The 13,798-nt window shown below is 52.0% G+C and overlaps 1 protein-coding gene and 1 pseudogene across 1 annotated transcript; one reads left to right on the top strand and one right to left on the bottom strand.

Annotated features, from left to right (window-relative positions):
- Positions 1-290: 290 nt before the first annotated feature.
- Positions 291-6,037, bottom strand: CALHM3 (calcium homeostasis modulator 3). The gene is made up of 3 exons (XM_008144268.2): positions 5,751-6,037; positions 3,462-3,717; positions 291-782 (listed from the first exon to the last, which is right to left on the bottom strand). The coding sequence occupies exons 1-3, from the start codon at positions 6,035-6,037 to the stop codon at positions 291-293; spliced, it is 1,035 nt and encodes a 344-aa protein (XP_008142490.2).
- Positions 6,038-11,909: 5,872 nt separating this feature from the next.
- LOC129152007 (ADP/ATP translocase 2-like) lies at positions 11,910-13,051 on the top strand (annotated as a pseudogene).
- The last annotated feature ends 747 nt before the right edge of the window (positions 13,052-13,798 follow it).

Here is a 13,798-nt window from a genome sequence, read left to right on the forward strand (position 1 = left end):
AATCAGGAGTATCACCTGGGAGCCTGTTAGACGTGCAGCCTCCGGCCGTCCTGGGTGCACAGAATCAGAGTCTGTATTTCACCAAAGCCCAGCTGACTCAGGATGAGCGCATTCCAGTGTGTGAAGCAAAGCACAGGGGAGGCCACTAGGCTAGAGATGCGGCTCTTTTGGGGGAAGGGGCCCAACAAGGGTTAGGCTGCCCTGCCTTGGGTTCCCACAGCCTGGGAAACCCGGACCCTGGTCAGCACGGCCACTTCCCGTGGGGACCGAGCGCGCGCGGGGAGAGGAGGCTACACGTCCGTGTGCTGGGACAGCCTGGTCCCTGGCGCCGCCGTGGGAGCGCGGTGACTGAGGCCACGCCCCCCGAGCCCGGGGGATGCCGCCAGGTCCAGGGGCGGTTTGCGCGAGTACCAGGTGCTCAGGAGATGGTTCACCTGCTCCCGGCTGGAGACTGCGCGCAGGTGGGCTTTCCCACTTTCGCCGTCCATGCCCTCGGGGGGCTCTGACATCTCGGCGGACTCGGAGCCCCTGCCCGCGGGGTCCCGCCGCAGCCCCCGCGCCTGCATCTCGCTCTGCATGCTGGCGAAGAAGTGCAGCACGCAGCGGTGCGCGAAGTCCCGCGCGTGCTCACAGCACGTCTCGTCGAAGAGCTTCTGCTCCAGGTCCACGTAGTTGCTCCAGTATCTGCGCTGCAGGAAGACCGTCTGGTCGAAGCAGGGCCTCAGGCAGCGGGCCAGGAAGGCCGCCACGATCAGCAGCAGGGTGACGCTCCAGCCAATGGCCTAGAGGGCGGGGACAGTGAGGGTAGGTGGGGGCGGGGCACAGCGCTGAATGGGGTGCCAGGCACAGGGGTTCCAGTCTCTTCCTGTATCTCTTCCATCCTTCCTCAGATATATTTATCTCCCCTTTAGTCATCCATCCAACCAACAACCTCCATCCATCCTCCCTTCAATATCATCTCATTCTGCATCCATTAATTTCCCCAGCTATCTCTCCCGCTATCCACCCAGTCATCCATGCTCCCATATGACTACATAGCTATTATATTCCTATCCAGACATTCTCTCAACCACTTTCCACCTGTCCATCATCCATCTTCCTATCCAGCCATCTATTCTCCCATCCATTCATGTTCTGATACTCTCATCCTTCCTTCAATTTGCCTATCCAACCCATTCATGTACCCACCATTCATCCTCCCAACTTTTCTTCTGGAAATCAGAATATATCACCCTAAAGTAGGCCTCTTGGACATAAAATTAGTTTGAACTGAAGAAAATTAAGAAGCGGCAAACCTAGGAGAAGCTCTTTCTACCTTCCCCCTTTCTGCCTAACGGCAAGATATAAATTCTCCTTTTACTGGAGACAGACCCTTATCAGCCCAGAGGCAGCACCAGAGGAATGTGCAAACAAAACCTTACTCTGTTGGTAAGGAGTAAGAAACTCCGTATTTCCTCTCATGTATTTACCTTCCCACAGTTTCTGCCCTTGGAAGCCTAAAACTGCTTTCCTTTGTCCTGTCATTTCTCTACAGAGATATTACTCTTTGCTGAAGATGCTATTATATAAGCCAGAATTCTAAGCCACCACTTGGAGTTACTCTTTGGTTTAGGTTTCTCCTGTGTGGTGTCCACTGCACACGTTAGTAAACTGTTGGTTTACCTTTTGTTAATTTTTTTTTGTTAGCATCTCAGCTGAAAGCCTAAGATGGGAAGAAGTAAAGTTTTGCCTTCCCTACACTCCATCCACCCATCCATCCATCTATCCATCATCCTTTCATTTTTTATTCAGTGCTCCATCCATCCTCACATAGATTTATCCACCCTGTCTATGTATCCATCTATCCTATATTTTGGGGGAGGCACTGGGGACCCAGTCTTTTCTCTCATAGAGCTCACACTTAAGTGGTGGAAACAACTAAGGGGCGATGCCTGGCTCTGTGCCATGTTAAGGGATGTACAGGGAGTCATGGGAATTTACCCAACCTGAACTTGAGAGCTCAGGGAACAGTGAGGTTTAGGCTGAGACCTGAAGGATTAGTAACAATTGCACAGGATACAAACAGGGAACAGTGTTGCAGGCCAAGAGTGAGGAACCATTAGAGCCAGTTCTCTAAGGCTGGAGCGTCTCCCTCCTCTCTGCCCATCCCTAGCTGTCGTCTCTCCAAGGCCTCATTTAAAACCAGAGCGACTGTGTGGACCTGGAACAGGAAATTCACTCCTCTAACACAAAGACATATTTGAATCCTTATCATTTGTAGATGTGATTTACAATCTCTCTCTTGGCCTCTCACAGAATCCTCCCCGCTTTACCAGTTTAAAATACTTGTGTGAGTATCTTACATTCCAGGAGCATTTAGTGTGCCTGATAAACGTACAGCTGCGGAGTAAGGACTCAAACCCTGGTCTGATTGAAAATTCTACACTCTTTCCGATGAGCTAGTGAAGCCTCGGGTGTGTAAAGCCTGCAGGGACCATCAAGTGGAAGAGACCAAACTTCCCTTGATTTCGCAGGAGAAACCAAGGCCCAGAGGGAGCGTGGCAGGGCCAAGGCCACAGCCTGAAGCAGAAGCAGTGCATGCTGAGCACGGGTCCTCTCTGCACGGCACCACGGGCCTGCATTTGCCACCAGCCGGTCTCAGCTCCGCAGAGGGCTGGGGTCATGTTTTCATTCTCTGTGGCCCCAGTGATACTGGGAATGCATAGGTTCAGGTAAATACTTTTTGGAGGACACAGCCGAGCCTGGGGCTCTGGGAGTGGAGGCGGTAGAATCTAGAGTCTGGGCTGGGGTTTGTTCCCAGGATACTGGAGTTGATACCCTGTGGGGAGCCAGGCATCTTGGGAGAACCTGCATTGTATGGAGGTGGTTAAGAGGGTCAGGAGTTACAAGGTGTATTCAGATCCCTGTCCTGCCTCTTCCAAGCGGTGTGACTTTGGCCTAGTGAGCTAAACTCTCAGAGCCTCCACGTCCTCATCTGTAAAATGGGATGATAATGACTGCATCCACCTCATGGGGTTGTTCTGAGAATTAAATGAAAGAATGCATATGAAATGCTTAACACAGTGCCTGACACACAAGTGCTCAATAAAAGGTAATTCGTATTATTTCTGAGGGGTGGGAAGAATGTGGGTGTGGGGTGGACAGAGCAGTATATCTCCAGTGCTTTCTGCAGTGCTTTCTGCCCTCCAGCCCCCTGAGGACGGGTCTAGCTGACTCCTGGAGGATATGGGTGCCTGGTCTCTGTCCTGGGGTGAGTCAGCATTGCTGACCAAGTGCCCACTCCCTAGGGCCCAACCCTGTTCTGTACATGAGTCAAGCTCCTGATCCCCCTGGGGACCACCTGCTCCTTGGCTGTGTCTCCAGCAGTAGGGAGGGGCTGCAGGCAGGCATCTGTACCTCCTCAGCCCTTACACACCCTAGGATATTTGGGAGGCTTCTCGGGAGAGGACCGTCCACATTACCTGTGACAGGCACCGCAGGTAGCGAGACACTGCCTTTCGAGCAGGGCTGTCCCTGACCAGCTCATCCTCCTTGCAGGGCACCTTGGCCAGGAAGAGCTGAACCTGGCTGGGAGTCATGTTGGCAAAGTCCAGAAACTTCTCAGGGTCCACGGAGCTGCTGAAGGCACACACGAAGCACTTCCCATCAAGGAGGGCCAGCAGGATCCAGAGAAGAGGGGCGGCCAGAGCTCTCTGCAGCACAGAGGAGCACATGTACCTGGGAGCAGAGGAAGGGGGGGTCACAAAGGGCAGCTGGAATTCAGCTGAAGCAGGAAGGCTACAGGAGAGATGCAGAGATGGACTTCCCAGGAGGGCTGGGAAATACTAGTCGTAGTTACATCGAAGGAATGGCTGCAGCTTCCACTGCAGGGGTCCCAGCGGCAGAGGGCAAGGAGGAAGGAGGGCTGGGGGCTCTGGGAGTCCCAGGACTGCAACACTGGGGAGCTGGGGCTCTCCCTGCTCTGGGCCTTGTAGCAGACTCTGCGGGAGGATAGTTCCTATTCCTCCGCCTCAGCCACCTCAACCACTTGCATGGCTCTGCCTGAGGCCTAGGCTGCAAGTGATAGAAAGTTCACAACCCCCAAATCAACCTTCAACCCAAGAGGGATGGGGCCTGGTGGATACATACCCCATCTTCCTAGACCCTCAGTGCGCCATTTCTGAGGTGGGTCCTACACACTACGCTCTCTTAGAGGGTCTCCATTAGGGCGGAACTCCAGTTGCCCATTCATTATCACATTCTCCCCAGAGCCTGCTTTCGAGGGAAGCCTAAACTCAGACAGCCCTGCCCAATGTCCCTCCCAGACGTCGCACCTCCAACACCTCCCCTGGCATCCAGGGAGCCCACGCTCTGACTGTCCAGGTGTCTCTCCTGACCTACCCCGCCCCTCTCTGGCCTGCATGGGGTGTTGGTCCCAGGACAGGAGCCTAGTGGAGCTGCAACCACTGGCTCCCAGAGGAAAAGGTCACGGGCACGCCCAGTGCATGTGACCCTCCCGGTGTGGCTGGATGACAGGGAGCACAGAGCCCCCGAGGAACACGAAATAGAGGCTGCTTGTGCACAGGATGCAGATGTTTCTGACTTGCACTGTAACAAACATAAAACGGTGAATGCTGTGTGTGTGTGTGTGTGTGTGTGTGTGTGTGGCCTGCCCAGCCAGCGGAGAATTATAAATATGCTGTAGGCAGGGGCGGCTCCAGCATTTTCTTCGGGGACAGTGTAGTCAGAAGGTGGAACTGAGGACTTCTCATGACATTGCCTACATACCCTGAGGACACCTCAATGGTCCATGTCAAAGCACAGGGTGGAGAGGAGATCACGAGTGGGCGAAAACCCGCCAAGCCCCTCCTGCCACTGCCCATGGGTCTAGAGCACTTAGACGTTTTGCCTAAAACACGCAGGGCAGCGGAGTGAGCTGTGCTTCTTCCTACCTGTGGGACCTCAGCCAAGTCACTAAACGTCTCTGTGCCTCAGGTCCCTCATCCTTAAAAATGGACCCTAACAGGAGCAGACTCAGGGCCGAGGCGAGAATTCAGAGGCCGTGCACACACAGTGCTTGGCACAGAGCTTGGCACCAAGTCGGAGCAATTCAAATTGCTAGACTCCATCAACTGGTTTTGACAGAGGGCACCCACCAGGTGGGAGGCTCTAAAGACAGCAGAGCTGCCCTGGGGAGTGTATGGGAGAGGGATGCAGCCTTTAAGCCAGTCTGGCCTCTCACTACATGCAGAGCCCCTATGCATGTCAGGGGATGGCCCTTCACACATGTGGTGAGGTATCACCCATGGCCAGTGTGACAGATGTGACCTGGGTGATTATGGGGAATTCTGTGTCATTCGTGTGTCTCTAGCACTGGCCACAGAGGCTGACAAATGACAGGAACAGAAATGTCTGTTTCCAGAGTGGAAACTGCAAATGGGTCTCGTGAGCTGATGATGCTTTATTTGGGGCACATGTGAGAGTGCCTGGGGGTGGAGGGGGCAGCAGGTGAGGAGCCCTGACAACACCCATGGGGGTGGTTGGGGTTTGGGGGTCACCTAGCAGTGTCTGTGTGGGTGGGGAGCCTGACAATGACCATGGGGGAAGGGTAGAGTTTAGGGGTGTCCCTGACAATTCCTGTGCAGGTGGGGGGTCCTGACAATGACCATAGGGGAAGGTCAGAGTTTGGGGTGCCCCTGGCAGTGCCTGTGCAGGCGTGGGCGGGGCCTGACAATGCCCACAGGCCTCTGGGTGGTATGGGGCCCGCGCACCTGATGATGCCTGGGTCCTTCCTCCGGTGCCCCGCGGGCCGGCGCCACTCCTCAACCATCACCACGGACTGCCGGTTGGCCAGGAGGCCGCAGAGGAAAAGGACGAGCGGGGGCGTGAGCAGCAGGCCCAGGCCATAGAGGGCGTTGTAGTGCGCCAGGCAGGGGCAGTTGAAGTCGAAGGAGGAGTACAGCTTGACGGTGACCACGGCCAGCAGCAGGCAGACGCCGTTCATCACCGACTCGGAGCTGGACTGGAAGTGCTGGAAGAGCATGCGGAACTTCTCCATGGCTCCCGCCGGGTGGGTGCGGGCAGCGGGGCTTCAGCCACCTTCCTGGCCAGCGCTGGGGGTGAGTCCGATCCCCAGGAGGTTCTTCTCTTCCCAGAACCTCCAGCTCTCCACGAAGGCTCCGATCGATGTCCAGCGATGGTCCCCAGGGCCGCTCCCCTCCTCTCTGGGGAGTGAGTCACTGCTCTGTGACCAGCCGGCCCAAAGCACCTCCAGGCAAATGTGCCCTGCCCTGTCACCCCACCCGTCCCCTGCCCGTTCCCTCCTCTCTCCAGGGTGTGGATACTGATGCCTGGCAGCTGGCAGGGTGTCCTGTGAGGTCAGGCAAATTCTGGGTGTGGTAAGGCCAAGACGCAGATGGAGCCAATGATGTTTTCTGGTCTCCGTCAAGAACGTGATTTGATTCAGCTGAGCCCGGGGGGGGGGGGGGGGGGGGGCGTTCATGTTGGCTTTTGCGCCGGGAGGGATACCGCCTCCCTCTTGCCTGAAGGTTTCCTGGAAGAGAAAACCCTGGAGAAGAGTTTAAGCCATGTTTCAGCGTGTGCCGATGAAAGGCTTTGGACAGGGAAGGCCTTCCGGGCGGAGGAACGCATGGGCAACGGCACGGAGGTGAGAAGCAGGCCGGTGTGGCCGGCGGTGTGGGGTTGCTGGAATGTAGTGGCAGACAGTGGGCGTCAGGAGAGGGCTGGAGGGTCAGGGGTGCCCGCAGCCCTCCGCTCCCATCATTCTGCTGCTCTCCGGGTCGGGTTTCCCCAACGCACAGCTTCCACTACCTCTCTCCCCTGCGTGGCCGCGACTCCCTCAGCCTCCTGGGCTTGGCATCCAAGGCCCTCCTAACTGTACCCACACGTGTCCTCCCACCTCCACTGAACACCCGTGCCCCTTCTTCCCACCTGCTCTTCAAGAGGCAGCTCAAATGCAGCCCTGTCCCTAAGCCGCCCCTGGTGATCTCAGTCTGCGGGGGCCTTGATCAACTGCCTGGCCCCGGGAAAGGCCGCCTCGGCCTGTGAGGAATCTCTCCTAGTGCGGGGACTGGGACCCGCTCTGTTTGTTCTCTGCAACATGCATTGCGCCGCTAAGCACGTAGCAAGGGACAGCGAATGCTTGTTCTTCGCGATGTTGGCACTCCGACGCCGTCTCTAGCTCTGTCCTCCCTGCCCACCTCCTGCCCTGTCCTCGTGGGCCCTGTCTGGTCCTAGGAAGCAGATGAGTGGAATGTGGGTCCTGCCCTTAATTTCTCTCTGCCTCTCTCTCTGTCCCTTTGTCTCTCTCTCTCTCTCCTTCATTCTGTCCCCTTTTCTGTCTGTCTAATGACCTTGCTGTGTGTGTGCATGCACAGTTAACTCGCCGTGTCCCTTAGTGTGTTTGTGAGTCTTTCTGTGTCCCTCTGTCTGCCTGTCTCTCTCTGTGTAGCTACCTCTTCCTGTCTTTCTACCTTTTCCTCCTCCTCCCCTGCTTCCCACCCCATAGCATCCCTGTCTTACTGGCCCCAGGCCTCCCATTGGCTACCTGGCTTGGGGAGGGGAGAGGAGGCATCTGCAGGGGTGATGTGAGCCCTGGGGTCACAGACCAGTGGGCCTTGGGCCCGGAGCATGAGGGGTGGTGGTGTGAGGTGTCCAGGCCCCAACCCTGCAGGCTCTTCCTCAATCTTCATCCTCTGGCTCCCTCACTGTCAGCCTAGGGCCACTCTGAGATAAGAAAAACCTCAGGGATCAGGGTGGCCTTGACCGCACTGACCCCTACCCCATCCAGCCTGGACCTGCTGGCATCCTGGACCCAAGCGATGGTCTTAGTTAAATGTGTGTGTCCGCACTGTGGTCCTTTCCCCAGACCCTGGGTCCTCCTGGTCATGAGTGCAGCTTCTCCCCAACCCCCTAGAGCAGCGAGGACAGCGTCCTGGATCCTTCCCACCTGCAGAGGCCCGGCTCCGAGCTGTTACCTCCACAAAGTGCACCAGGACCTCTGCCGCCGCACTGACTACCCTTGTTTCCATATTCCCAAACGCCTTGTAGAAAATGGGAATACCCCCATTTTCCTGATTAAACACACCACTAGAAACATTTAAAAATAGGGAACATGACAGTGTCCCGGTCAGAGCAAGCCCCAGAGAGTCTTCCTGTTACTGCAAGGGTGTGTGTCCTTCCAGATTTTTCCAGGGCCCACAGGGACACTTGCCGGCTGGCCTGCCTGGCGTTCCTTGGGAGAATCGCTAACCACCGGGGGCCCAGGGGAGAGGCAGCTCAGGACGCCCGTGTGACTTTCCATCGGAGGCGTGTCTGTCCTTCTCTTCACACGCGTCACACAGGTCTCTCACTGTGTCCAGTTTCAGCTTCTCTGAAGGGTGACAGCCCAGCTGTTTGAGGGACGTCCGGGACCTGAAAAATACATTTGGGTAGGTCCCTTAGCCTGTAGTTTAAGCCACACCATTCCAAATGTGACCTGCAAAGTCCATCCCGGTGGTCTGTGCAGTTTACACCTCTGATGGGGTAGCAACAGAGAGAAATCTGTGTGTTGTATTGCTTTGTATTTTACCTAAGACTGGACTCCCTGCATCAGGGGACGTGGGGAGGGAGCCAGCGACGGCAGGAGAGCCGTCAGAGGCACGCAGGTGGGGCTGCGTGGAGGAGAGAGTGGGCCTTTGGGGAGAGACCCTGCAAGCTCATTCATTCTCCGGGGCTCCTACTGAAAGCACAGAACCACCACTGCCAACCGCCACTTTCCTCAGGGGAGGCTGGTGCCACGTCAGAGTGGGCACAGCCTGGTGGGCACAGGGCCAGGGAGGGAGACAGGATTCTCCTTCTGTGCCTTTCAGCCTCAGTCGCCTGCTGGATGGCTGACAGGAAAGGGAACTGTCCTGGCCCCAGGCCATGCTTCTGAACCCCGAAACCCAGGGCCGCCCGGAGCAGAGGGTGGAGAGAACAGCGTGGGGAAGGGCCCAGCGCCTCTCTCCCATTCTAGTCTCAGGGGAGTCTTCAGAAAAGAACACGGTAAGAAACTGGGGCACGGTCTCAGGCCAGCTGTTCACAGCTCCAACCTCTGACAGGTGAGACAGAGCTCCCAGGTCAGCCTGGGGCCCCGGAGGGGGTGTGTGCTGTGTGACTGCACTGGCCCTGGCTAGGTCTTAGCTGCAAAACACTCAGAGAGGGAAGAAGGCAGCCACCACAACTTAAGAAATACCTCAGCATGAGGGGTGGCCTCACATGAGAAAATCTGTATTTTCTAAATTGTCTTCTTTTATAATAATAATTTAAAAAATATTTCCAATAAAAATCATAACAATTTTTTACTGGAAAAAAATAAAAGGGATTATGGAACAAAGTAAAAGGGGAGGGGTCTTTTAATCCTGGGGAAATTTTTAAAAAATCACCACCCTAGCATATTCTTTCCATTTATTGGAAGGGAGGGAGAGAGGAAGAGAGAAAGAGGAGAGAGAGAGAGAGAGAGAGAGAGAGAGGAGGGGGGCGGGAGAGAGAGACATTGATGTGAGAGACACATTGAACTTGAGACCCTTTGCTGTGCAGGGCAATGCTCTAATCACTAAACAGCATCAGCCAGGTCTCTGGGGAAATTTTTTAAATTCACATTTTATTTTAATAATGACAAATCTTTTTAATAGCTTTAAACATGTATTAACAAGCAATTGGAATATTTTTATAGACTAAGCCTTCATTTTCTTTTTCTCAAATTGAGGTATTGTAGATACATGCTTGGGGGTCTTCTAGATTTTTTGTTTCCCTTTAAAAGGAATCTGGATGCTATGTGAGAGACATTGGCGGTACCATTCTTGGAGTTCCTGTGATTGAGAGGGTTCTTTAGGACTGGGTGCCCCCTACTGGAGAAACTCAGGGTATCTGATGTGTGAGTGGGGTGTGTGTAGGATGTGTACAAATGTGTGTCTTCAGAAATACAGGTGTAGTTGTGTCTCTTCTTTCTATATAGTGAGCACACTCTACCCCAAGGTTTCTCTCTCTCTCTCTCTCTCTCTCTCTCTCTCTCTCTCTCTCTCTCTCTCAAAAGGAAGACATTGAATGGGTGTCCCACTTCTCTCTCAGGACTGGGAGGCTTTTGTTCCCTCTTGCCTGTCAGAGCAGTGGTGCTCGCTCTGTCTCTGAGAGACCTGGCTTTCTTTTCTCCTCAGGACAGAAGCCTCTGCAGGATCTGTGTGACAGGCCTTGCTCACCTGTCTCTGGCAGACCTGGGGGAAAGCAATGTGGATTCCACTCTGGTGACTATACAGAGCAGGGGTGGGGATCCTTTTTTCTGCCGAGGGCCATTTGGATATTTATAACATCATTTGCGGACCGTACAAAATTATCAACTTAAAAATCAGCCTGCTGGCCCAGCCGGCGTGGCTCAGTGGTTGAGTGTCGACCTATGAACCAGGGGGGGTCATGGTTCGATTCCCGGTCAGGGCACACGCCCCGGTTGTGGGCTCAATCCCTAGTGTGGGGCATGCAGAAGGCAACCAATCAGTGATTCTCATCATTGATGTTTCTATCTCTCTCTCTCTTTTCCCTTCATCTCTGAAATCAATAAAAATATAGTTTAAAACATTAGTCTGCTATATTTGGTCAAACATTTAATTAACTCATCCCTAATGCCTTGACAGGGCCAGACCAAATGATTTCGAGCCTTATACGGCCCACGGGCCAGACATCCTCCCCTGCCCCCACACCCTATGGCCTCATATAGAGCCATGTGGCCCCTAAGGGACTGGGAAAAGGGAGGCTATCTAACAAATGCATTGGAACAGCTGGCTAACCATTTGGGGAAATCTTAAACAGAATCTCCACCTCATTCTTTGTACCCAAATGAATTCCAAATGGCTCAAAGACTTGAACATGAAAATCAAAATCATGAAGATTCTACAAGAAAATATAAGTGAATTGATTCATAGTCAGAAGATACGGAAGGCCTTTGTGAACAGAGCACACAACTCAGTAGCTATGAAGGCGAAGGTCGGTCAAGTAGGCCTCAACTTCTGTTGTCAAAATGCCAATAAATAAAGATAACAAACTGGAAAAAGGTATTGCCACCCACATGCCACACAAAGGCCTATTTTCCTTAATTTGTACAGGGAGCAAATCAATAGAAAGGAATAATCCTAGAGGAAAATGGTCAAAGGATGTCAACAGGCTATTTACAGAAAAGAAAGACACGGGCCCCACATCCTGCAAAGATCCCAATGTTCATTCGTAATTCAATAGGATCTAAATAACCAGGTGCCTCTTTAAATTCACCAAGTTGTTGGAAATGAAAAGATTGACCCTGACTGGTGTGGCTCAGTTGGTTGGGTATCATCGCCTGCACCAAAAGGTTGCCGGTTTGATTCGCAGGCAAGGGCACGTGCCAGGGGTTGTGGGCTTGGTCCCCAGCAGGGGGCATGGAGGAGACAGCAGAGCCATATTGTGCTCTCACATTGATGTTTCACTCTCCCTTTCCCTTCCTCTCTCTCTAAAAATCAATAACCTATTCTTTAACAAAATTAAAAAATAAAAATAAAAGATTGATAATACCCAGTGTCAATGAGGGCTTAGGGAAATAGCCACTTTTATACACTGATGGTAAATGTACAAATTTGCAGGATTTTTCTAGGACAATTTGATAATATATTCAAAACAAAAATTTAAATGCACATGTCCTTTGACCTAATAATTATATAGCTCTGAATTGGCCCTATGGGTAGATAGGCAGAAGTAGCTGAGATACATGAACAAGGATGCTCATTATAGCTTTGTTTTAATGGCAAGAAACTGGAAAACAATCTACGTTTCATCAACAGGGGACTATTTAAATACACTATGGCACTAGAGCCCTGGAGTTCAGCCGGTTACGGTCCCAGGCCTATAGTCGCCCGCTTCTTGTTTTCAACATGACAGATGTCCCTGTGTCCTTTGCCAAGGACTTCCAGGTGGAGTGGCCGCAGCCATCTCCAAGACAGCGGTAGCACCCATCGAGCGGGTCAAGCTGCTGCTGCAGGTGCAGCATGCCAGCAAGCAAATCCTGCAGATAAGCAATACAAGGGCATTATAGGGTGTGTGGTCCGTATCCCCAAGGAGCAAGGAGCCCTGTCCTTCTGGCGTGGTAACCTGGCCAATGTCATCAGATACTTCCCCACCCAGGCTCTCAACTTTGCCTTCAAAGATAAATACAAGCAGATCTTCCTGGGTGGTGTGGACAAGAGAGCCCAGTTTTGGCGATACTTTGGCATCAGGTGGTGCCGCTGGGGCTACCTCCTTGTGTTTTGTGTATCCTCTTGATTTTGCCCGTACCCGTCTAGCAGCTGATGTGGGCAAAGCCGGAGCTGAAAGGGAATTCAAAGGCCTTGGTGACTGCCTGGTTAAGATCTACAAATCTGATGGGCTTAGAGGCCTATACCAAGGCTTTAATGTGTCGGTACAGGGTATTATCATCTACCGAGCTGCCTACTTCGGTGTCTATGATACTGCAAAGGGAATGCTTCCAGATCCCAAGAATACTCACATCTTCATCAGGTGGATGATCGCACAGTCCGTCACAGCTGTGGCTGGGTTGACTTCCTATCCATTTGACACTGTTCGTAGCCGCATGATGATGCAATCAGGGCGCAAAGGAACTGATATCATGTACACAGGCACACTCGACTGCTGGAGGAAGATTGCTTGTGATGAAGGAGGCAAAGCTTTTTTCAAGGGTGCATGGTCCAATGTTCTCAGAGGCATGGGTGGTGCTTTTGTGCTTGTCTTGTATGATGAAATCAAGAAGTTCACATAAATTATTTCCTAGTCTTCCCTCCCCCAGACCCTGTGAACAGGCATGTTGTATTATGTAACATATCTTGAGCATTCTTGACATACTTTTGGTTGTCTGTTTATCAGTGGCAACTATTTACTGGTTGAAAATGGGAAGCAATAATATTCATCTGACCAGTTTTCTCTTAAAGCCATTTCCATGATGATGATGGGACTCAATTATATTTTTTATTTCAGTCACTCCTGATAACAAATTTGAAGAAATAAAAAGTATCTGAAATAGAAAAAATAAAAATAAAAATAAATACACTATGGCACTGCCATAAAATGAGATCTATACAGCCACAAGAAGAATGAGCAAATCTATGTGTTCATATGAGAAAACCTCTAGATTTTGGTACATTAAGAAAGCACACATAAATATGTAAAAATTTTAGTATTATGCATATACTTTTTGCTTGTAGGACACACAAGAAATGTGGACAGTTACTGCCATTAGGTAGTTGGAGAGAGGAGCTGTTATTTTCTTTCCATTTTCTATCTTTTTGTATTGTTTGACTTCTCAAACAATGTGTACATATGAATTTTACTTTTAATATTTTTTTAAAAACTGATTTTATAGAGTGAAAAGGAGAGGGAGAGAGAGATAGAAACATCAATGATGAGAGAGAACCATCAATTGGCTGCCCCCTACTGGGGATCGAGCCTGCAACCTTGGGCACTTGCCCTGACCAGGAATCTAAATGTGACCTCCTGGTTCATGGGTCGACACTCAACCACTGAGCAACACCAGCTGGGCTGAATTTTACTTTTAAAAGACCAACAAAGGCCACAGGCCACAGGCCACAGCCTGTGGACCAAAGAGTTCGATTCCTGGTCAAGGACATGTATCTCAGTTGCAGATTTGATCCTAGGCTCCAGGGCCCATGTGGAAGGCAACCAGTTGATGTGTCTCACACTCATCTCTCTCTCTCTCCCTCCTACCTTCCTTCACTTCACTCTCGGGTGAGGATTAAAAAAAAAAAAAGAT

Source organism: Eptesicus fuscus, chromosome 17 (genome assembly GCF_027574615.1).
Source record: "Eptesicus fuscus isolate TK198812 chromosome 17, DD_ASM_mEF_20220401, whole genome shotgun sequence".
Taxonomy (NCBI): domain Eukaryota; kingdom Metazoa; phylum Chordata; class Mammalia; order Chiroptera; family Vespertilionidae; genus Eptesicus; species Eptesicus fuscus.

What these genes read in the sequence shown, in the direction of transcription:
- CALHM3 (XM_008144268.2), bottom strand. Translation starts at nt 6,037, where the DNA reads ATGGAGAAGTTCCGCATGCTCTTCCAGCACTTCCAGTCCAGCTCCGAG. An exon ending in AAGGACCCAGGCATCATCAG is followed by an intron (nt 3,718 to 5,750) that starts GTGCGCGGGCCC and finishes CTCTGCTCCCAG; the next exon opens with GTACATGTGCTCCTCTGTGC. An exon ending in ACCTGCGGTGCCTGTCACAG is followed by an intron (nt 783 to 3,461) that starts GTAATGTGGACG and finishes CCCGCCCTCTAG; the next exon opens with GCCATTGGCTGGAGCGTCAC.